General features: G+C 43.1%; 2 protein-coding genes across 3 annotated transcripts in view; one reads left to right on the top strand and one right to left on the bottom strand.

Moving 5' to 3' along the window:
- SCYL3 (SCY1 like pseudokinase 3) overlaps positions 1-3,188 on the bottom strand; it is a 617,362-nt gene extending 614,174 nt beyond the window's left edge. The window contains exon 1 of the mRNA XM_069231087.1: positions 2,846-3,188. Coding sequence (XP_069087188.1) covers positions 2,846-3,010 — 165 coding nt within the window. The 5' untranslated portion in view covers positions 3,011-3,188. The remainder of the gene's footprint in view (positions 1-2,845) is intronic.
- A 429-nt stretch (positions 3,189-3,617) lies between these two features.
- Positions 3,618-23,398, top strand: part of STX18 (syntaxin 18) — a 463,093-nt gene continuing 443,312 nt past the window's right edge. The window contains exon 1 of one of the 2 annotated variants that reach the window (XM_069231085.1): positions 3,618-3,952. In XM_069231085.1, the coding sequence (XP_069087186.1) occupies positions 3,797-3,952 (156 nt within the window). In that variant the 5' untranslated portion in view covers positions 3,618-3,796. The remainder of the gene's footprint in view (positions 3,953-23,398) is intronic. The other variant, XM_069231086.1, reaches the window with a different exon arrangement.

The following is a 23,398-nucleotide window of genomic DNA, read 5'->3' as shown; positions in this document are numbered from 1 at the left end:
GGGTATCCTTTTCTATTTCCAGACGTACAAAAACCTCATCCAAATGCATTTCTTATCCTTCGTTTCCACACAACAAAAAGTTATGTGTTGTTCAATGTTTGAAGTGTTACGAAGAAGTCACACGAGATTTCAGACAGGATGTTTCAGGGCAAGTGTTGATTTCATTACAAAAACCGTTTAAGCCTGTATCTACAGCAACGTTAGCCCGATGGGTCAAGTGGCTTTTAGCCGAAGCAGGCATTGACATAAATGTGTTCGGTGCTCATTCAGTTAGAGGGGCCATGGCCTCCAAAGCCTATGGGACAGGAGCCAGATTGGAAGACATCATGGCTGCAGCTGACTGGTCCAATGATTCTACATTTAAGGTCTTCTATCATAAGCCTATTGTGGATGTGGTATCGGAGGTGGTAAACAGACTTTGAACTAGCATAATCCGAAGCCTCCGGTCCTGACATAGAATTAAAAAATTTCTAGCTATTGCGTCAAGAATTTTAGATTCTATTAAGGACACGGAGGCGAGGATTATCCCACCCAGTTTGTTAGCCATATTATCAAGATGGTTAAGGTTTGATGGTCATTTAAGTCAATAATATGAGTTTGATCAATTGTCATAATTTTTAAATAATGAGAATGATGCCCACCCATGATACTTTGATATTAGTGGTTGTGTTTTTTCGTTATTTCAGGAAATCCTAATACGACTTCATGAAAGATATCAAGGAAGCAAGTGTTTTGAGTTCATCTTCCAGTTCGGGAGATCTTCATTAAAGAGTTGGAAGGAGTTCAGGATCAAGTTGGCAAGTTCGCATGTTTGAACTGTTTCGCAAAGAAAGAGGAAGGACTGCGGTGTTTGAGCTATTTACGGACATTATCGTGCTATGATTGGTGGGCTAAGGCTCATGGGAAATGTAGTTTTTGGAAAAGTGTTTGTTTATTGGCTGCTGTGTTTGTCAGTAAAGTTAAGAGAAGCATAATCCTCGCCTCCGTGTCCTTAATAGAATCTAAAATTCTTGACGCGATAGCTAGAAAATTTTTAATTTCCCATCATCAATGCATAATGCACACTTGGGGAAATGTAATGATCTAAAAAAAAAAATGTGGCCTCGATGTACAGACCAATCCATCAAAGGCAACCCAATAAAAAATAAATGAAAACCAAGGGCTGAAGAGAGTGATCTAACCCTTTTTCTCTATGTACTTCTTTGCTGTACTTATTCAACAACCTTAGACATGCTGTTTTCCTCACAACTAAAGCTAACGTTTCTCCCCACTCCCCGCCTCAGCTGCAGATCCCAAACAACCACTTATTATTGTCCCCTATCATCTACAATAATTTCCTCCTGTCGATTTGGAAAACTTCTTGCATCCCCTGCAGTCAAGCAGAGTGCATCAACTGCCCTTCTTTATCAGTAACGCACAAGATCCCCGGCTCCTCTAGCAGCCTTCCTTCGAAACTATTTTCCCACCCACTACTAACCCCAACCTATTGTCTTCTCTGTACCCTCTCACGACCGACTTCTTCCTGTTTCATTTTCATGCCCATGTATTTATTGTAAAGTACTCCACTGATCTGCAGCAAGGGCTGTGCTCTAAAAAGTCAAATACATACACAGCAAAGAGCATATGTGCTAAACAACGAAATAATGTGACCAGCATTTTGCGATGCCTACAAGTAATATGTCACTATGCACAGTGGAATTACGTTAAAATGGACATTGCGCTCATGAGTCTTACATGTATATCTGCAAAAGAGTTCGCAGTCTGTGACAAGTAACTGCGGCTTGCAACTGCATTCCTGGTCTTAAGAACGAGGGCACTACTTAACGTACTGCGCACGGGATGTTCATATACTTTTCATGCAGTTGCTGTGACTGTGTGCCTTTTATGCTGCGCAACTGCCTAATTATCTGGAGCCTCCTCTTCTTGAGGTGTGGAGCAGGCACAAGTGTTCCTACTCATTCTACACAAAGCAGAAGAGTATGTGCAACCAGACTGCATCTGATACAAACTGCGCCCACCTGTTCTGACATATATACAACCTTAATGTGCATCCTTGCGTCTCATGGACGCTTTTTTCTGGGTTCTCTATTTCGGAGTTAAACACTAATTTCTCCGGGGCATTTAAGGCTAAAACGAACTTGAAAACAGGTGGGGTATGGATACATTTCAGGACTCAAGCATTTCAACGTCTGCTTCTCCAACGTATCCATTTCGCAATTTCCATCCTCTAAGTCCATACGAATGACCTACTGCCACACGCGAAAACCTGTACCCTAGTCGGCCGTCTGTATCTCTAGACTAGCTTTCTTTGCTTGTCACCCAGGCAAAATGTAATGTTCACCAATTACAAATGGTTTCCATCTGATATAGTTCCGGGCATATGGATTTCCGGACATCCAAGCAAGTGTTATCGGATCTTCTCAAGCTGCACCCTGGAAATTGGTGGGTGTATTAATTTAAGCATCAGTATTCACGTTATTTTTCTGCTGGCGGTGCATGACCTAATGTCCACATCCTACAACACAACTGAATCTACTACATCATATAAAATGTCAATCCTACAATTTACATCCACATCCTACAACACAACTGAATCTACTACATCATATAAAATTTGAATCCTACAATTTACCTTCGTGTTTTGGTCTCTGGGGTCTCCTCTAGCAGGATCTTTTAGGGTACTCTCCTGTCTATTATCTTCATGAAAAGATTATTCTGTCAGGTGTGTCATTTACTCTAAGTCCCTCTATGTAGGACTCCATTCTCACCGTAATCTTACCTCTCTATGGGATAGCCTGCAATTACAAATATCATGTTTACATACCAGTATGACCCCCCTCACTACCTGTGCTGCCTTGTGAACCTTGTCCTGGTTGTCGGGCTGGTAGATGAAAACTGTGCATAGCCGCCCGTCCCGCAGCAGTGCCGGGTGGATGGAGAGTCCGGAGGGCAAGGTCCAGGACGGCTCCTGCAGGGTGTAGCCTCGAAGAGCACTGCTCTCCGCGCCCATCGCCCCGAAAAGCTCGAAGCTGCACCAGGTGGTAAGAGATTAGCCCGGGACCTGCCACCACTGTCAACAGGAAGCTTAGGAACCCAAGAGAGCAACATTCAGCCTGCCGGGCCCGGGGGCGTGGCTGATATCTACGGGCATGTCAGTTGTGGGCAAAACTCTTCAATGTGGCTGTCGCGCATGGGGGAGGTCCGTAGTTCACCAACAGCGAAGGATCGTGGCCGCTACACGCAGGCTGCCATATTAAGTGTGGGCAAAAACCTCACCTATAAGAGGATGCTAGAAGGTTTCTTCCTTATGGAACAATTACTTACAGTTTTAGGATTTACTTTGTTCGCAGTTTATCAGCTCACTTGTCATTGATGTAAGTAAAAAAATTAAAGCATCAAGAATCATTATAAGTGATGGCGTGATAAATACACCAGATCCGCAGTTGACCTGTCATTTTTCTTACTAATTTTAAATTAACATTTCATGAAAATCGAGTACCTTTAAAGACCCTAAAACCGTTCCAGTTGCATTTGTATGTTTAAATGGTATTCTGCATATGGAGGCTCCGCTGGTACATTTTTAAGATGGCCGCTTGCTCGCGACGCTTCAGATAGTCACTTTCACGCAGTCTAATGTTCAGCTGTTTACAAACGTCTCTGCGCTGTCGTAGAATGGTGACGCTCACGACTCAATCCAACGAGTCCATTGACAGCTGGAACTAGTGAGGGTAGCAGGGGATACGGGATTTTTGTAGTCGGTGCAAGATTGTGCTCTACGGACCTCAACCAGGCAGCTATGGCGGTGGACATCACCATTCTCTTCAAAGCTAGCGTCAAAACAGTGAAGACAAGAAACAAGGCCCTGGGAGTAGCCTTAGATAACTGTAGTAAAGATGAACTATTTAGAAAGAGCCGTCCCAAGGGGGACTTCAGTGTTCGAGCCAAGGAGGTGGTGAGTGACGTGACAAAATGCATTCATGTGTTTTATTGATGACAACACGGTCGCCACCCAAAAAAATATTATTTGGTTTTATTATTGAATATTTGAAACGTCCTAGTGCTCTCTTTGAAGCCCAAATGTCATATCTGCAGGAAAGGAGTAGTAGAAAGCAACTTTCCATAGGCAAAGTGTTTATGCAGTAGGAGCCGCTTTGGAAACAGAGTGCTGCTCGGCTTCCTTATTAAGCAATACGTTTAGTGGAGTTCTGTTATTCTATTACTTCTCTACGTTTGTGTTGAGTCCATGGACCATTTAATCTATTTCCTACATTTTTGATTTCGAAGGTTGTTTGGTTTCACACCTTTTGCTGTCATCAAATATGTTAATTAGTTCTGAGAATGTTAAAAACTTGGGTACTCTGATTTTGATTGCAGCTCACATCTTGCGTGAAAGCCAGATTTTAGGTGCTGTCAAAATACATCTTGTGGACCAGACCGCTTACCAAAAACTTACTGTTGGTTTAGAGCCCGACCCTTGCTTACCATTGGGTGACTTTCTTGTCACTCATTTGCTTACTTTTTAATCAGTGGCTTTCCTTTCTGTTCTTTTGTTTGGACATCTCCTGGAACATAACTTTTTACACATGTTTTTGATTCGATGACTTGTTTCCTTCCACAGCTCACATTCAGGGAATAACTTTTTTTTTTTTTCCTCTAAGTATTACATGAGAGTGCAATTGTTTTCTGTCTCTTTCCATCTTGCCATTTGCTCCCGTGCTCTGTTTGTTGCGTCCCACCTTTCCAGCTTATCTGTAGAAGCACAGCAACAGGTATACTTTTCTGGGGTATGACTAATGAGTAGACTTCTAAGGTTTTTTTTTGTCTTGTGCATTCCACCTATTGCATAAATAAATGCACAGGCCTTGGCACATGAAGGCTTTTGTGGTGCTGACGAACAACGAACAGGCTTGTGGCTGCACTCACTCATTTGGTGTTTGAGGCAGAAGGTGTATATAGCATGACTGAAAACGTGATATCTCTGTTCCTGCAGGCCCATACATCTGCTCCCTACTCTGTTACAGAAGACTAAATGGCTGGAGCATGTTTAAGTTCTGAGTCATTTGGAAAGTAAATTAGGCTTTGGCAAGTATTATTCTTTGAATTCGGACATTCTTTTTCTCTTTAAATTATGTTAAGGGTTTGTTTTGGGGAAAAGTATTTGATAACTAATCAAGCCGTTTGCATAGACTGAAAATATTGAATTTAATGTGCAGTTTTGGAAATACCTTAAGATGTGTGTTTACTTTCCCCCAGTATTGTGAAATAGTTTTTGTTTACTTAAAAAAATAATCAATGCTGTACTAGCAAGCATTGAGCAAGCCAATAACTTGGTACTCGAATTATAAAGATGTGAACTATTGCATTTGCCAATGCTTGTTTTCTTTGCTACACTAGGTACCTCGTGTGTAGATTAAATGCACTGCTCCACAATGCCAGTTTCCTTATTTGTTATTATTAATATATATATGTTTAACAAGACACCGTATGGATGGGTTATGTGAAAGATTGTGAGATGAAGTTTCTGTTCATCCCAGAACGTATTGGGAGGATGTTGTATGTTTGTATTGCATGCAAGTTATTCTCATCTTAACGTGTGAATGATCTTGTTAGGGGTAAAGCAATTGGTTGGTTGATAAGTGTATCAAGAAGGGCAACCCATTAAGGGTAAAGAAGATTATCAAGAACAGTGAAAAACACACCAGGATTCAAGTTAATGAAAGCTAGGCTTCAAATGAGGGCTTCCCGAATGTTCAACGCACTCCTTATGTACCGATTCAATAACTCACTAAAAGAGATAACTAATGACAGTAAGGCCCAGATACAATAAACATCTTCAGCTGGCTTTGTATTTGTGTTGGTTAGGTAGTGGTTTGACTGTAGTGAATGTTGATTGCTTGTTAACTGATGCAATGCAGTGGATGAACCGTTGCTGTCCACCACACTACCTCCTTAATGAAGTGGGGGTCACAGGTTGTCCAAGGCGCTGAAGAAGAAAATGCTTCTGGTGCAGGCACCACCAGCATTTTGTTTAAAAAAATAAAAGTAGGATTTACTTTTTTTTTTTTTTTTTTACTATGACTTGTAGAATGCACAGCACACTGACGCCACAAGGAAAGGTCTGCTTTCACCTTAATCGGTACAAGGGGCATAATTTTGACTCTCCCCTGATCACCGATCTTTGCATAAAAGGTTCAGCTGGAAAGAGACCATTTCTTCCTGCCAGCGGTAACTCTCCCAAGTGGATCCCTGATTGGGGATCATGCCAGGAATATTGGGGATCATGTCAGGATGATGACCCCCAAATATGAATCCACTCTCTAGACATTATTTTTTTAAGGAGTGTTAACGCGTCCCAATTTGATAATTTACTCACTCTGGGACTCGTTTTATGCAGATGAATCTTTTGACCCTGATTGAAGTCTCCTTAGAACGAGATTACTACTCAACATGTCAATCAAATGATCTATAACCTCGTCAATAATCACAATGGCAAGTCAATCAAATTAAACAATGACATCAATAATATTGAGACACACCATGACCTTTCAGTCATGAATAACCACACAGAATGTTAGAATTGTAATCAATAGGGAATAACTATAATAAATCTTACTATCAGTAAATTTATTAGTCTCAATACTAGAAAACTCATTAGCAATGTCATAATGTGGCAACTCTAATAAGACTTCATCAAAGCAAAGATCATAAACATTAGAACATAGCACAATGTCAACATGGATTAATCTTAGCAGAGTATCATTAGTGCATTATTCAACAAAGCATAGATTCAGTCATTTGTCAATTTGTGTCAGTTTCAGTGAACTCCTTAACTAACCTCGAATTAGCATTAGCATGTTGGGCTTCATGCAAAACAATTTAGCAACACCAATTTAGAAAACATCTATCTATGGTCTCTGTCAAAAGAAGCAGTTGGTACCTAGAAGAAAAGGCAAACAGTCAATTACAATTTCATCATCATATAGTTACCCTCCATAATGGGTCAGCATACAGAGTCAGTCTTCGTCCTCAGGACATCAGTTGATTCGCCATCAGCCAGGAAACTCAGAAAAGTTCAGCAAGACGGTAATAGGGGCACTTCCCTCATAAGGAGGAAAGGCATAGAACGGGCTAAGCAAAGTAGGGTAGAGGATGGTTCGATAAATCAAACCACAAAGTCTTTAGGCAAAGTGACAGTGTCTATATAACGGCAAGAATGGCTTCATAACGCTCCAGAATGACTGATTTCGCCTTGTGTCATACAGTTATACCAAATTTGTCGTACAGTCCCCTAATTTCCAATTGGACAAGTTTTGGTGCATCCTTATCTCCATCCAATAGTCCATTTGTCGCCTCATTAAGATTGTCACCCCATAACAGTTCTCACGTAGTTTATTGGCTCCCGTGATTGACGTCTCCATCGGGTAGAATGTCAGGTGAAAACTTTTAGTCTCGCAGGCTCAGTCAGTAGTTCCATTGTCTAAACCAGTTTAGGCGACCTTGTACCTGTTGCAAGTCTACACTGTTGCATTGGTCAAGAATGTCTCCTTGAGCAAGTCGAGTCTCATGAGAACGGATTTACTACAGTTACACACATCTTCTAGCTTTTGGAAAAGTACGGGTACATGTCCTTCAGCAAGTCAGCACAATGCACGTTAGAAAAACACATTTAATATGAAACCGGGCAGCTAGGCCTCGACTCATGCTAACTAAGGCCTAGTGATTAATTAGCAAAACCCTAACATATAATCCTTAATACTAATACAAAATCATACATTAGTACATTAATATTTCATCATTAGTCAATTTCATTAATCATTGTATACATTGGTGGCCAATCCCCGTAGGCACATTTCAAACACACGTTTAGTAAAACACATTAATACATTTTCAATGCGGCATCATTACGCATTAATTCGCAACCATTTCATGTTAATTTTTGATTATAAAAGCTACACTCCAACAATCCCTCCTCTGATGACACTTGTCATCACAAAAATCCATCCTTTAACATTGCTTTCATTTATTCAATTCCCTCATTTCAAACTCTTCTTTTCTTTTCGCCTTTTCATATCTTGCTCTGTACATTTTCTCTCTTTTCTTGTCTTCCCTCCTCTCTTTATATTTTGCCCATCTTGTTTTAACTCTTTTACTGCATTTACCCAATAACCATAGTCCAAATAAGCAAGCCAAAACTATTAATGTTCCCTGTATTATTTTTCATAATATCCCATTCCAAATATTCTTAAACCAGTTTCCCACTTTTGCAAGTCCTTTTCCAACCTTTTCCCAAACTCCTGGTTCCTTCAGTTCCTTCAAATCTGCACTATCTCTTGTTAAGTTAGTAAGCATACTTCTAATCTTATCACTACTATCCGGAATATACGCACAACAGAGGCGCTCATTAAGCATCCTACAGACTCCGCCACTTTTCGCTAAAAGAATGTCTAAAGCAAGTCTATTTTGAAGAGTCATAGCTCTTTCCGCAGCAAGTTCAGTATCCATCAGGAGTATAGCCCCTGTAAAATTTGTCAGCATGTTATCCACAATAGTAGACAACTTTTGAATCTTTATGGAGTTTAAGATAACTCCTACTGAAGGAATTATTGCTCCAAATATATCACCCACGACAGCAGCAGCTGTCTCTCTTTTCTGTCTAGTATGATGTAATTCAGACACTTTAGGAAACTTCCTTAAGTCATCAAATTGGCAAATCTTTGGAAAAACTATTCCCAAATAACATGTCCCATATTATCACTTTGGAAGACGGTAATAAGCATTAAGTCCACATATGTAAGAGATCCCAGGGATCGCTGGATCCTGTCCATTTGACATGAACGTCCACTTACTCTGAAACAAAAACACGTCTGCACTCACTCATTCCCACAAATAAAGTGTCATGATCAGATTTTGGCCTATATATACAAAGCTTTCCTACGTGTAATACATCTAAAGCTAATTTGCCTTGTGTCTTTGCTCCACTATAAGCATAATCATTTGCAAACGTTCATTTCTCTAGTCCCTTTTCTAGCTTTTCTTCTATCATCAGTGTGATCTAAAAAGCTCTTCTCTACAGGCGTTAGTAAGCAAGTTAGAATATTGCGATGCACATAAGCTGTACCAAATGTCAGTGTTGGCTCAAAGAAACCCCTAACTATTTTTATACTATGATCCTTAGCTATCTTACTCAAATATTCAGTTATAGGCACAAAAGAAAACACTACGTCTAGATTAGAATAGAAGTACTGAATATATTGTTGAATATAAAACCTTGTTAATAACAAACTACAACGTATCGCGTAGGTTAGCGGCAAACTATGATAAGTAACCCCTTCTTGTACTGACGAAGGAATCTTTGTACACACATTACAATTCTTCGCATCCATTGTTTCAACATACTCATTCAACAAGCGATAGAAAACATTAGTAGTTCCCTTCTAGTGTTAGTTTCCCCATACAAATATTTCGTATCCTGCTCAAATCTCTCCCAAGGCGTTAGTGTAGCAGTCTCAGGAATTATAGCATTGTTAGTCTCATTCTTATCCACCAATTTCATTCCCACAATCACAGCTATAATTACTATCACACACACAACACCCAAAATAATACACAACCATCTACAAATCCTACTCCCCTTACTATTCTCTCTAGTGTTACTCATGATCTGTAAAGAATCAGAAAGCAAAGTACTATGAATCTAAACAACTAATATGAGGATGGTCAATAACTTTTTTTTTTCTTTTTTTTTTTCTATCAAGCAAGTCTCTTCTTTAGCAAGTATTTACAGCGTTTTCATTCACTCCCAGGATCCTTGTCAAAGTCAGGTTAGCAGCTTGTCAATATCGGTTTTTCAAAGTCAATTCAGGTTAGCAGTGTCACATCTGGTAATTTTCATCAGTCTCTTTTCTCAGGTCTCCCTTTTATTCAATTTCAGCTTAACACAGTCTCTTTATTCGTAGCCGACTTCAAGTACCATAATATTGACCTGGCACTTCACGCTCAAAACTGAACGCCAAAAACTCTTGCTGCCACTCAGCTGTCGTTGCATAAGCCCATTCAGGACCTGCGTATCTTCTGTTTGCCACTCTCTTTCTTTTCAGTTTGCGGTCACCCTGCAATTCTCCTTCTCTCAGATCTTCCTTCCTTGTGGTATCTACCACTTCCTCTATTGTTTCATCAATGACCACTTTTCCTTTTGCAGCTTGCGACTCTGGCCACTTATCTCCCTTGAGCGTCTCTTTACTTTTTGAACTTTCAGATTGCTGTTCACTGCCCTCCTCTTGTGCTATGGTGTTTTCTCTTGATGGCTCTGCAAGTGGCTCAGGAGGAGTCTCAACATTCTGACTTCCTTCCGCCTCAACTCCTTCGCCTTCTGGGTCTGTCAGGGGTTCAACTTCAAACCCAAATCTGTCTGCTTCTGGGAGAACCTCTCTTCGGGTCAGTTCTCCTGGTGCCTTAATTGAGATAGGCTCACTGTCACCCTGCTGGGTCTCGTTTACTGTTTGAGTGACCAAGCCGTCCTCAACGGGCTCTCCTCCAGTCTCAGTTCCCCTTTGATTACTCTCCGGCCCTGAGACTTCCTTTTCTGCAGCTTTTATTTTCGACAACTCAAGTTCTTCATTAGTTGGACACGTCACTTTCTTTGTGTGACTGGCATGCATCCAGTTTGAAACTCCCGCACATTTCACTGCAGTAGTAGTTGTCAATATCACTTGATACAGCCCCTTCCAGCGTGGCTCCAAACACGACTTCCTCACGTGTTTCTTGACAACAACCCAGTCACCAGCTTTCAGATTGTGACCTGGATCATTTATCGTGGCAGTGTGGTTGCTTCCACCTGGTGAGAGAAAGAGTGGACCACGTCAGCCAGACCCTTGCAGTAGTCCAACACCATATCATCCGTGATATTCACAAGAGCATTTGCAGGCACTGCGGGCAGTCTCATCGCTCGGCCCATAAGAATTTAATGCAGAGACAGTCCTGTTTTCTTGTTGGGCGTATTTCTCATTGACATTAGCACTAAGGGCAATGCATCTGGCCATTTCAAATTGGTAGCTGCGCACATTTTCGCCATTCTTGACTTCAAGGTACCATTCATCTGCTCCACTAGTCCTGAGGCCCCAGGACGGTAGCTAAAATGCAACTTCTGCTCAATGTTCAGTGCAGCACACAAGCTTAACCACCTCCTTGTTGAAGTGACTTCCTCTCTCTGATTCTAAAGAGATCCGGAACCCGAAACGTGGTATTATTTCCCTAAGCAGCAACTTTGCTACTGTGAGACTGTCATTCCTACGTGTAGGGTAAGCTTCAATCCAGTGACTAAATATGCACACAATCACCAACACGTATCTCAGACCTCCACACACAGGCATCTCAATAAAATCCATCTGCATTCTGCTAAATGGACCTCCTGCTCTCCCAATGTGGCTCAAATTCACCACAGTCCCTTTCCCCGCATTCATCTGCTGACAGACAATGCACCAGTGACAGATCACTTCTGCGGCTTGTCTGAATTTTGGGTTAAACCAATCAAATTTGAACAACCTGATCATGGCATCTCTCCCAATATGTGCTTGACCATGGTATAACCTTGCAAACTGTGACAAGAGACTGTTTGGAAAAAACATTTTCCCCTCATCTGAAACCCACAAATCATCAGATCTTTGTACACATTGCATTTTGAGCCAAGAGTGTTTCTCTTCTCTGCTGGCACGTCCCTGCAACAATTTTAACTCTTCCATTGTGTCAACCACCCTCAATGCATATCCTGTGCATGTCCCATTTTCTGTTTCAGGTAACAATTCCCACTGATCCTTGAACGATATACAGTTCAATGCACAAAACCTTGCGACTTGATCTGCATATCCATTCCCCATTGACACAAAGTCTTGTGACTTCACATGAGCATTGCATTTCACCACGGCAATTTTAAGAGGTAACTGAATCGCGTGCAACAACTCCTTAATTCTTTCACCATTTTTCACTGGAGAACCAGAAGAGGTCATGAAACCCCTCTGTGACCATAGCTGGCCAAAATCATGGAGAATTCCAAATCCGTATCTGCTGTCAGTATAGATAGTGACTTTCACATTTTCAGCGGCATGACATGCCCTAGTAAGAGCAATTAATTCAGCCGCTTGAGCAGAGTATACTCTTTCGAGCCAAGATGCTTCTAGGATACCTGTGATCGTACACACAGCGTATCCTGCTCTCAGTACTCCTACTGAGTCTCTCAGGCATGAATCATCAACAAAGATAATGTAATCATTTCCTCTAATTGAGTATCTTTAATATCAGGCCTCGGTTAGGTGCACAGTTCTGTTACCTCAAGACAATCATGTTCCATTTCCTCAGCATCATCAACATCTGTATTCTCATTAGGAAGCAAAGTTGCCGGGTTCAACACAGTACATCTTTTCAAGGATACATTAGGTGACCCCAATATAATTATTTCATACTTTGTCAGGCGGGCATTTGTCATATGCTGCGTCTTTGATCGGGTGAGTAGTATTTCAACTGAGTGTGGGACCATTACTGTTAAAGGATGTCCCATCACTATACCTTCACACTGTGTGAGGCTTTGACCAACTGCACGCAGGCAACCCGGTAAGGCTGCTGCAACTGGGTCCAAAGTAGCTGAAAAATATGATACTGGGCGGTTCGAACCTCCATGCACCTGTGTCAGGACAGACAAAGAACAAGCATCACGTTCATGACAAAACAGGACAAAAGGCTTTGTGTAATCAGGTATACCTAAAGCTGGAGCCCTGCACATACTCTCCCTCAACTCCATGAATGCCTTTATCTCTTTCTCGGACATAGTTATGATACCCGGACCATCCAAAACCTCCTTAACAGTCAACCTCACCAAGGGCTTAGAGATAACTGAGAAGTTTGGAATCTACTGGCGACAGTAACTCACCATTCCCAAAAACATCCTAACGTCTCTCTTGGATGCCGGGTGATTCATCTGCAATATAGCTGTCACTCTTTCTTTAGATATTCTCCTCGACCCTTTCTCAATTAGATGACCCAAGTACTTCACCTCTTTCTGACAGTACTGCAGCTTCTTTGGGGACACTTTATGTCCGTTCTTTCCCAAGTGATTCAGTACAGCAACGGTATCATACCTACAGTCATCTTTTGTTTTGGATGCAATCAGCAAGTCATCAATGTACTGCACTAGAGTCGAATTAAAAGGCAGTTCCAATGATTCCAAATCCTTCTTCAATATCTGATTGAAGATGGAAGGCGATTCTGAAAACCCTTGAGGAATTCTACACCAACTATAAACCTTGTCTAAGAATTTGAAACTGAAGAGAAATTGGCTATCCTCATGAAGAGGCACCGAAAAGAACGCTTGTGACAAGTCCACAACTGCATCACAAGGAACCTGAAACATAATCACGGCTGGATTTGGCACTATAGGGCAACACTTCACCACTATTTCATAAATTTTTCTCAGATCCTGGACAATTCGGACTTTCCCACAAGGCTTTCTCAGACCAATTATCGGTGAATTACATGGGCTGCTCATCACTTCTTATAGAACCCCTTGCTTTACAAAGTCTGCAATTATCTGCGTCACCTGTATGAGAACATCTTGTGCCATGTGATATGGCGGTACCTGTGGAAACACCGCATTTGGTTTTTACCTCTACCTTGACCGGTTCTACTCCTTTTATCAATCCTACTTCTTTGCCTGTCAAGTCCCACACTTTCTCTGTCACTGTTCCCTTTTATTCGGTTAGCAAATCTGTCACTGTAAACATCGGGAAGAAGCTTATCAATGGGTACTCCTCATCTGTAGTCTCAGTTTCTGGCTCTGAGATCTGACCATCGTCTCTTTCATCCTCACTATTTGTCTGCACCTCTATTCCATCAATAGAACAGGTGATCGAACACCTTGTCTTACACAGCAAGTCTCTTCCCAGTAGGGATACGGGACTTGAGTCACAGACTACAAACCTGTGTAATCCCTGAAAGGTACCAATCTCAACTTGAACCGGATCTGTAATTGGATTTGTCAAAAGCTGATTTGCTACTCCTACCACCTTTATAGTATGTCCTGATAGGGGCAATTTTGGAATCTCTGCACTTCTGACCGTTGAGCGTGTGGCTCCTGTGTCAACCAGGAACGAAACCTTGTAACCCATCACCTTTCCCTGTACATAGGGACCCCTCTGATCTACTTCTAGGGACGCTGCAAGCCTGCATTCTTCACTATCTGAACAATCTTCTGACCATTCATCGTTTATTCCATTCTCACTGCGCAATGGGAACTGTTGTACTGTGTAATTTTGAATCATTGTTTGACCTGTGACCTGTTGAGGAAGCATCATCTGTTGCTGTCCCATCGGAGCTAGAGGCAACTGCATTTGCTGTCTAGGTACCAAGGGAATCTGCTGTTGTACCTGCTGCACCTGTGCTTGTTGTACACGTGGCATTTGCATCTGTTGCACGGGCTGAAGACCCTGCATCTGAACCATGTTATTCTGGATGTTCGGATTTTGACCCCTCATTCTTGGTCTCCTCACATTTTGAAATGTACCTACATCACTGCTTTGTTGAACAACACCATCCTGCACCATCATCGGCCATGCCTGCTTCCAGTGTCCCATGCCCCCGCATGCATGGCATGGTGACATCTTTTTCATCCCTTGCACATCATTTTGAACCACTACCATATTTAAGTCTGGACCGCAGTTCACAAAACTTCCTCGACCTCAGCCTCTCAGTTGCGTCTGAAACATTCCGCTCCCTTGCGGTTGCTGTACCATCTGTTGAACTCCATTTCCCTGCATCCCTCCTTGAGCTGCCTTAATTTGCATCACCATCACCTTCTCTTGCAACTTTCTCTGCTTCAATTCAATCTCGTCACTACAGTTTTTCGCATACGGTCACACCTCATCAATCGGCTTCGCTTGCCAACAGATCAAATGATTCTTAATCATCTGGCTAATCTCTGGCCTCAATCCTTCGACGAACCTGAACACAAGGTGATTCAGGTCTTTCGGTTCTATGACCTCTGTACCACTGTAATGCTTGAACGCCTTTAACAACCTCTCATAGTAAGCATGTATCGACTCTCTGCCTTTTTGTGCTGTTCGATCAATTTTCTGCCAGTCAGTAACTTTCGGCGACACCTTCTGTTTTAGAAACTCAATCACCTTGTGGTAATACCTCATTATGCCAGGAGACGGTGCTCCCATAATCTTGTCCCTTGGCAGTTCCTCTGTTGGCCAATCCACACCTCTCTTGCACTCGAGCCACAAATCAGCTGGAACTATAATCTCAAACAGTGTATTCAAGTCTTCCCAGAGACACTTCGCAAGCTTCACAAACCTGTCTATCTGCTGATATCATTCTATCGGCTTCTCTCACAACCTGGGATAGTCATTCGTGAATGACAAAATATCTCCTCTAGACCACGGTACATGGACTAGAACCCCTCCAGCTGTTTCTCTCATTGGCAACATCTTTATTGTTCCCGTGTCTGGCACGGTTTTTTCCTGCTGCGGCTCCAGGCAGTCACTTTTCCTCTTATCTCTCTTCTTCGCCCATCTGCCTTTCCACTTCTCTAACGCTCCCCAAACTTGAGCACTCTGCAGTATCTCCTTAAGATGTGCCTTTATTCCAGTAGTTCTCATGTGATCAAAATCTTTAGACTCGAGGTCTAACCTGTAACTCCTCTTCAGATGCTTTGTATTATCTAAGTCTATGCCATATTTGTCTGCCAAGTTCGCTAACCTCTGATGCACCTTACTCACTTCTTTGGTTATTTTTGGGCACAGATACCTCAACTCTGCCTTGGTATATAATTCTAGTCTGTTCACCCCCATAGTTCCTTCAACTAATTCGGCTGCTTCCACACCCAACCTCACAAAATTCAGGTATTCCTCTCTCTCCGACCGCTCTGCAGTTGCAGGAGTAGTCTGCGGAGTGTTAAGCTTGTCTAACCATTCATTCAGCTGTTGCCCAGTTAACCCTTGCAACAATATATTTCCAGCTTGCACCATCGGCGGCTGTGACGCATTTGCACTCAGTACCTGCGGTGTCAGTAGACCCAAACCTGTTTGTCTCATGGTCTCCAAAGGAACCCCAATCAGACTGTAGTCCAACAAAGATCTAGACCTCTCTGCTGTCTGTTCTCCCGGTGTCATACCCTGGGAGCTTTCTGTGAACCCTCCTCTTATCGCCTCTTGAGTCATTACTACTTGATCACATACACTAGGCTTCGCCTGCGCATATAGCTGTACCGGTGGACCAACAGTAATAGGCAAAGATATAGCAGCTGGTGTCTGTCCGTTTCCCAATCCTGCTGGAGCATTAGCTTCCACAGCTTGATTCATTACGGGTGCTGTAACTGACTGCGGTCCTGTGACCAAAGTGTAATTCGGAACCATCTGTTGCTGCGGAAGGGGCAGCAATTGTGGAGTTGGCTCAATCTGTATTAACTTTGATCTCTGGTACCCTGGATCAGACGGCACCATCAAATTCGTAGTCGTTTCTAATACTGGTACATCAGGGTAGAGCCTCTGAATTGGTGGTGGCTGCAACTGTATCTGCGTCTCGGGTACGGTGGATACACTATCACCATTCTGTATCGGAACTGATGTGATAACATTATTTGCCTGTGCTACGCTTGTATTCCCTTAAATCTGTGTCGAATTTACAGGACCTGCACTAGTACTTGGTCTATTGTCATTTATGGCACACGGTGGCGGTCGATCATGTAACAACTGATTGAGAAACTCATCATCATCTGAATCATCTGCATCTGCCCAAGACTTCTGTGTCTCTTTCTGCTTACTAGAGCCCTTGTCCATTTTACAAGTGGCTTTTCTTCCCTGTGTCTCGGCTTCCTGCGTTATTGCCAGAAACATTCTAACTCCATCAATTATTTTCCTTCTCCACATCATAGTCTCACTATCCCATCTATCCTCCGCTAGAGTCTTTTCAGTTTTCCTCATTCTCCTCTCAAATTTCTGTTGCTGTTTCTGAATTGCCACCAGTTCCCAAATTGCTAACGCCTCAAACTGAGCTGGTCGCGGAGGTGGCTTCTGCTCATTTAACACCCTCCGCAAATTATCTAAAATCCTTATATTGAACGTTCCGTGCTCCGGAAACACCAAGCATCCCTCTTTCTCTGTCAAGTTGCACCATTGCTTTAGCCAAAGGCATGGCGCTACTCCCTTCTTCTCCATTACGGCATAAGCCGGAGTATCCTCTGGCGGTGTAGGCTCCCCCACACTCGCGGTAATGCATGTATCTCCTCTCAAAGCACTCTTTAAAGCTTTGAAAAACTTCATTTTCACGTCTTTTATTTTGTTTAGAATCTAATCAGGAAGTGACTTCAATTCCCAGAACACTCTTCCCCTACCCTCTCAACCAATTGCCTCTCACGGACGGCTGCCAATCCATGTGCGACCCCTGTCGGCAACTGACCTATCCCAGCGCAACTCCAATGATGTCACACTCACACACACTGCGGCTGACAAAGTCTTGCGGCTTGTCCTCCTCACACTAGATCCACACAAAACTAATGCAATATATTGCGAGCACCTTTAACAACAAAAATTCAAATGTGCCGGTTTACTACAGGAAGGGTAACACAATCGCTTCAGAACTTTACAGAGATTTCACTTGAAGCCTCGGCCGCTACTCTCTCCTTCTCAGATCCCGCACTCGCAAGCAGAATTCGACCCGCAAATTCTACTCTCGACTTGTCAATGGTTCGTTCTAGTGCACTTTAGAACTTGCCAAATCTTCATCGAAGGTTTCACTCACACACTTTGACTCAAACTCGACTCGTCAACCACGCCCGATCGACCTATTAAACTGCGCAAATTACAACATAAACCAAGTGTCTCATACACTTATCAATATACTCCGGAGTCTTAGACCACGCCGGGTCCGTACATCACCAACAACCACGTGGACAATATTTTAGCACAAAGCGCCACACTCACATGATGTTCGACGACTTCCCTACTCTCATACTGCATAGTACGCCCACTCCTACTAAAACATTACCTGGCCTAAATTCTCACAAACCTCACAATTCACCTGCGACATGCATAAGCTGAGAAAGCGCAAATTCTACGTCACACATACTATCACTAGAACGCCGAGAACATACCCATCTCACTTAGGCAAGCTCCGTGATTCAGGGAAAGTCATTTGGGACTTAGGGGCACATCATATCTCCAATTTGCATCATTCCAAAAACAATTTTTAAACAATGGTTCTTCGTCCTAGGGCCCCAAAGGGCCTAAACCGTCCTCTGCTACCAGAACTGTTAACGCGTCCCAATTTGATAATTTACTCACTCTGGGACTCGTTTTAGGCGATTAATCTTTTGACCCTGATTGAAGTCTCCTTAGAACGAGATTACTACCCAACATTTCAATCAAACGTTCTATAACCTTGTCAATAATCACAATGGCAAGTCAATCAAATTAAACAATGACATCAATAATATTGAGACACACCATGACCTTTCAGTCATGAATAACCACACAGAATTTTAGAATTGTAATTAATAGGGAATAAATATCATAAATCTTACTATCAGTAAGTTTATTAGTCTCAATACCAGAAAACTCATTAGCAATGTCATAATGTGGCAACTCGAATAAGACTTCATCAAAGCAAAGATCATAAACATTAGAACATAGCACGACGTCAACATGGATTAATCTTAGCAGAGTATCATTAGCGCATTATTCAACAAAGCATAGATTCAGTCATTTGTCTATTTGCGTCAGTTTCAGTGAACTCCTTAACTAACCTCGAATTAGCATTAGCATGTTGGGCTTCATGCAAAACAATTTAGCAACACCAATTTAGAGAACATCTATCTATGGTCTCTGTCAAAAGAAGCAGTACCTAGAAGAAAAGGCAAACAGACGATTACAGTTTCATCATCATATAGTTACCCTCCATAATGGGTCAGCATACAGAGTCAGTCTTCGTCCTCAGGATATCAGTTGATTCGCCATCAGCCAGGAAACTCAGCAAAGTTCAGCAAGATGGGTAATAGGGGCACTTCCCTCATAAGGAGAAAAGGCATAGAACGGGCTAAGCAAAGTAGGGTAGAGGATGGTTCGATAAATCAAACCACAAAGTCTTTAGGCAAAGTGACAGTGTCTAGATAACGGCAAGAATGGCTTCATAACGCTCCAGAATGACTGATTTCTCCTTGTGTCATACAGTTATACCAAATTTGTCGTACAGTCCCCTAATTTCCAATTGGACACGTTTTGGTGCATCCTTATCTCCATCCAATAGTCCATTTGTCGCCTCATTAAGATTATCACCCCATAACAGTTCTTACGTAGTTTATTGGCTCCCGTGATTGACGTCGCCATCGGGTAGAATGTCAGGTGAAAACTTTTAGTCTCTCAGGCTCAGTCAGTAGTTCCATTGTCTAAACCAGTTTAGGCGACCTTGTACCTGTTGCAAGTCTACACTGTTGCATTGGGCAAGAATGTCTCCTTGAGCAAGTCGAGTCTCATGAGAACGGATTTACTACGGTTACACACATCCTCTAGCTTTTGGAAAAGTACGGGTACATGTCCTTCAGCAAGTCAGCACAATGCACGTTAGAAAAACACATTTAATATGAAACCGGGCAGCTAGGCCTCGACTCATGCTAACTAAGGCCTAGTGATTAATTAGCAAAACCCTAACATATAATCCTTAATACTAATACAAAATCATACATTAGTACATTAATATTTCATCATTAGTCAATTTCATTAATTATCGTAGACATTGGTGGCCACTCCCCGTGGGCACATTTAGAACACACGTTTAGTAAAACACATTAATACGTTTTCTATGCAGCATCATTACGCATTAATTCACAACCATTTCATGTTAATTTTTTATTATAAAAGCTACACTCCAACAGGATCAAGATAAAGCATTGGGGAAGGGCCCTCCTGCCATTGGGCTATTGTCTCAACCCAAAATGAGCCATTTCTTCTTTCTGCCCCCTTGGGGACAGTTGGGTGCATTTACCCCCAATCATCCCCAAAGGGCTCAGAAAGCCCACTACACCTTAGGGGAATGGGGGTTGATAGCCCCCAGGGCAAAAGGCCATGCCCCAGACCAGAATGGTACTAGTAGTCTTTCTGCCCCCTTTGGCGTAGGAGGAAATGTATCCCCAACACACAGCCTCCAGATGGGGAGGGGCAGAAACCACACTAGAGAACAGGTTAAAATGCTCAATTAATGATAGATGTTGAGGGAGGTGCCCGCACAGGCATCAGACTGTGCTCACAACCCAAATGCGCCCAAGCAGTCTTTATGCCCCCTGTGGGGGAAAATTGAAGAGGTTTACCCCTAATTTCCCCTCTGGTAGTGTAGAGAAATCACACAGACACCTGTAGAAAATGGTCAAGAAAAGAAGGGATGTGGAATCTAAGATCCTGGCAAAGATGCTAGCACACCAGCTAGTGAAAGTCATCACCTCCCTCATCTACCCAGACCAGCACAGCTTCATGCCAGGATCCAGAACTCACCTCTGCTGAGTGCACAATGCAGTTGCCCTTTCTGAGAACATGATGGACCTCCGTCCCCTTGTCTCGATTGACTTCAAGAACTTGGTTCGTTGGCAATTCTTGTTCCGCTTGCTGGAGCGAAAGAACATTGGTTCTCTATTTTGCTGATGGAACTGAACGATCTATTTGGGCCCCTGGGCGAAGGTCCATGTAAACGGATCAACCTCACTTACTATCCCAATTGAGCAGGGCACACAACAGGGCTCCCCTCTTTTGCCTTTTTTATTTGCACTGGCCATGGAACCGCTAGCAGAGTGGATTCGGTGAGTTGCACAGCTCTGTGACTTTTCTAGGCCTGATGGCCGCAAAGACCGAGTTTCACTTTACGTGAACGGTTTACTTGTTTACATGGGTGACCCCGACACTTCAACCCCCATCTCCTGCACATGCTGCAGGTTTACTTGTCTGGCATTATGGTAAACTGGTCCAAGTCCACCTACATTCTCCTTCGAGACCCCCATGAAGACATCAGGGCCATACCTCCATTTCAGTGGTTTACAGATCACTTCTGATATTTGGGGATACAAATCTCCTTCTCTCCGCAGCAGGCATCGAATCTTAACATTATACCTCTTGTCGCCGGCACCAGGAAAGACATAGCCCACTGGTCCCCCCCCTTTTAATGTTGCTGGCACAGGAGTGCATTTTAAAATGATCTCCTTTCCGAGATTCTTTTATGTCCTACAAAACTACCCTTACCTCATCTCCTGTCCTTCTTCCACAGTTATAATTTGAGGTATCTTGGTTAATTTGAGGCTATGACAGCCACAAATCTCCTTCCGCAAATGTGTGTTACACTCAGAAGATAATGGCCTCAGATTCTCCGATCTTAACTTATACAGTTGGGCCAGCCACCTCGTCCCAATCACAGATTCCTCCTATGTGGACCGTAGGGATGTTGCCATAGTGGCAGAACTCAGCGAACTGGAGTATCATGGCATCCTCAGTTTGCTCTATGGGCGCGCAATGGCCATGAACCCCCCCGGCACCTGTTCGTTTCATCTCGCCTGGAACCAGTCGCTGAGATGAATCAGATGGCACAGGATGTCAACAACCATGACACCGCTGTGGGCTGGGTCCTGGCTTTACCAGACTGCTGCCTTTAAGGGCTTGAGGGCATGGGACTCAATTGGCATCACAACACTAGGTGATGTATAGTGAGACACATTTATGAACGCATTTGAACACTTCATTGACATCTACATTATGCATAAATCACAATTCTTCTGCTTCCTACAAACTGCAGCACGCCCTGGAAGTCTCCCTAAACTCCTCAACACTCCTCCCCATCCAACCCTCTCGAAACTCACCTTTTGGATTCGCAGCTAGTCAGGAAGGGGTTGTCCTGCTCAACCGCTCACTAATAAACAACTCCCCCGACCCCATGGTTACCTTCAGAGAGTGATTGGAGAAGGTCCTGTGCCCCTTGGAAGATGACAACTGGACCGAGGTGGCAAAGATGGCCCCACAATCCCCGGTACCATCAATGAGACTTAGTCTCATCCAACTGAAATACCTTCACTGTGTTATCTATAACCCCTCACGACTTCATGATATGGGAGGCACTCCTTCACCACAGTGCTGGAGATGCCATTACCCAGATGGCACCTTCTTCCATATGGTTTGGGATTGCCCTGCTATCCACAGATACCGGTCGCATATTTACACTACTTTTGCACATGCCGTACACAGACCAATTCCACTAGATCCAAAATTAGTTCTCTTGGGCCTTATGGACTCTTGGGAAGGGAGTTCCAACATTAAACAACTCGTCGGAGTAGGCTTCATTATTGCTAAGAGAGACGTCACCCGACATTGGCGTTCTACTCTAGCCCCACCCTTCCACGAATGGACAAGGGGCATAGATTTTGCCACTCCTGCAAAAAAATATGTCTATAAATCGAGGGGATGGCCTGAGAAGAAACATAAAATATGGCGTGAATGGGTGCGATATTTTGAATCTTTATCTTCTCCATTGTGACTCCTTTGTGTATTATTTCACCTTTCTACTAGTTGGGTATCAGGAGACTGGGTTTAATGCAGTATTAGTAATATTGTATGTTGAATCACTTGTGTACAGTTATCTGAAATGAAAAAAGCAGATTCATAAAAAGAAAAGAAGTAATTGTAGGAAAGTACCCTCTTTTTGGTATGGTTACCCCCACTTTTCCCCCAATGTCAATATGTTTTGACTGTGGTCACTGGGATCCTGCTATCCAGGACCACAGTGACTGTGCTCTCTTCCTCTAAATTTGGTTGCTAGGGCTTCACAAACTCCACATTTGGCATACTGGTGCCCCCCATATAAGTTCCTAGTAAATGGCCCCCTGGGCCTTGAGGCACCAGGGGTTCCCCATGGGCTGCAGCATGGATGATACCACCCATGGGAGCCTATGTAAAATGTGTCTGCAGGCCTTCCATTGCAGCCTGCATGAAAAGTTGCATGCACCCTTTCACTTCAGGTCACTGTATGTCACCCCTGTCGTAGGCCCTCCTAGCCCAGAGGGCAGGGTGCAGATACCTGTGTGTGTGAGGGCAACCCTGCAGGAGCAGAGGTGCCTCTACGAAATCCAGCTCCAGTGTCCTCAACTTCGTAAGTGCTGGGACGCCATTTTACCCATTTACTGGGCACAGGTTTGTGTCCAGCTACATAATGCTGACTCCGAACCTGGGCATGTTTGGTATCAAACATGTTGGAATCATACCCCAATACTGTTGCTGTTGCCAGTATTGGTTGTATGATTCCATGCACTATGGGGACTCCTTAGAGGACCCCCAGCATTGTTCCTACCAATTTTCGGGGGTTTCCAGGCAGCCCACACTGCTGCCAC

The sequence above is a fragment of the Pleurodeles waltl genome, chromosome 4_2, assembly GCF_031143425.1.
Source record: "Pleurodeles waltl isolate 20211129_DDA chromosome 4_2, aPleWal1.hap1.20221129, whole genome shotgun sequence".
Taxonomy (NCBI): domain Eukaryota; kingdom Metazoa; phylum Chordata; class Amphibia; order Caudata; family Salamandridae; genus Pleurodeles; species Pleurodeles waltl.
Note: the sequence above shows the minus strand (reverse complement) of the source record. Positions and strands in the feature narration are given on the sequence as shown.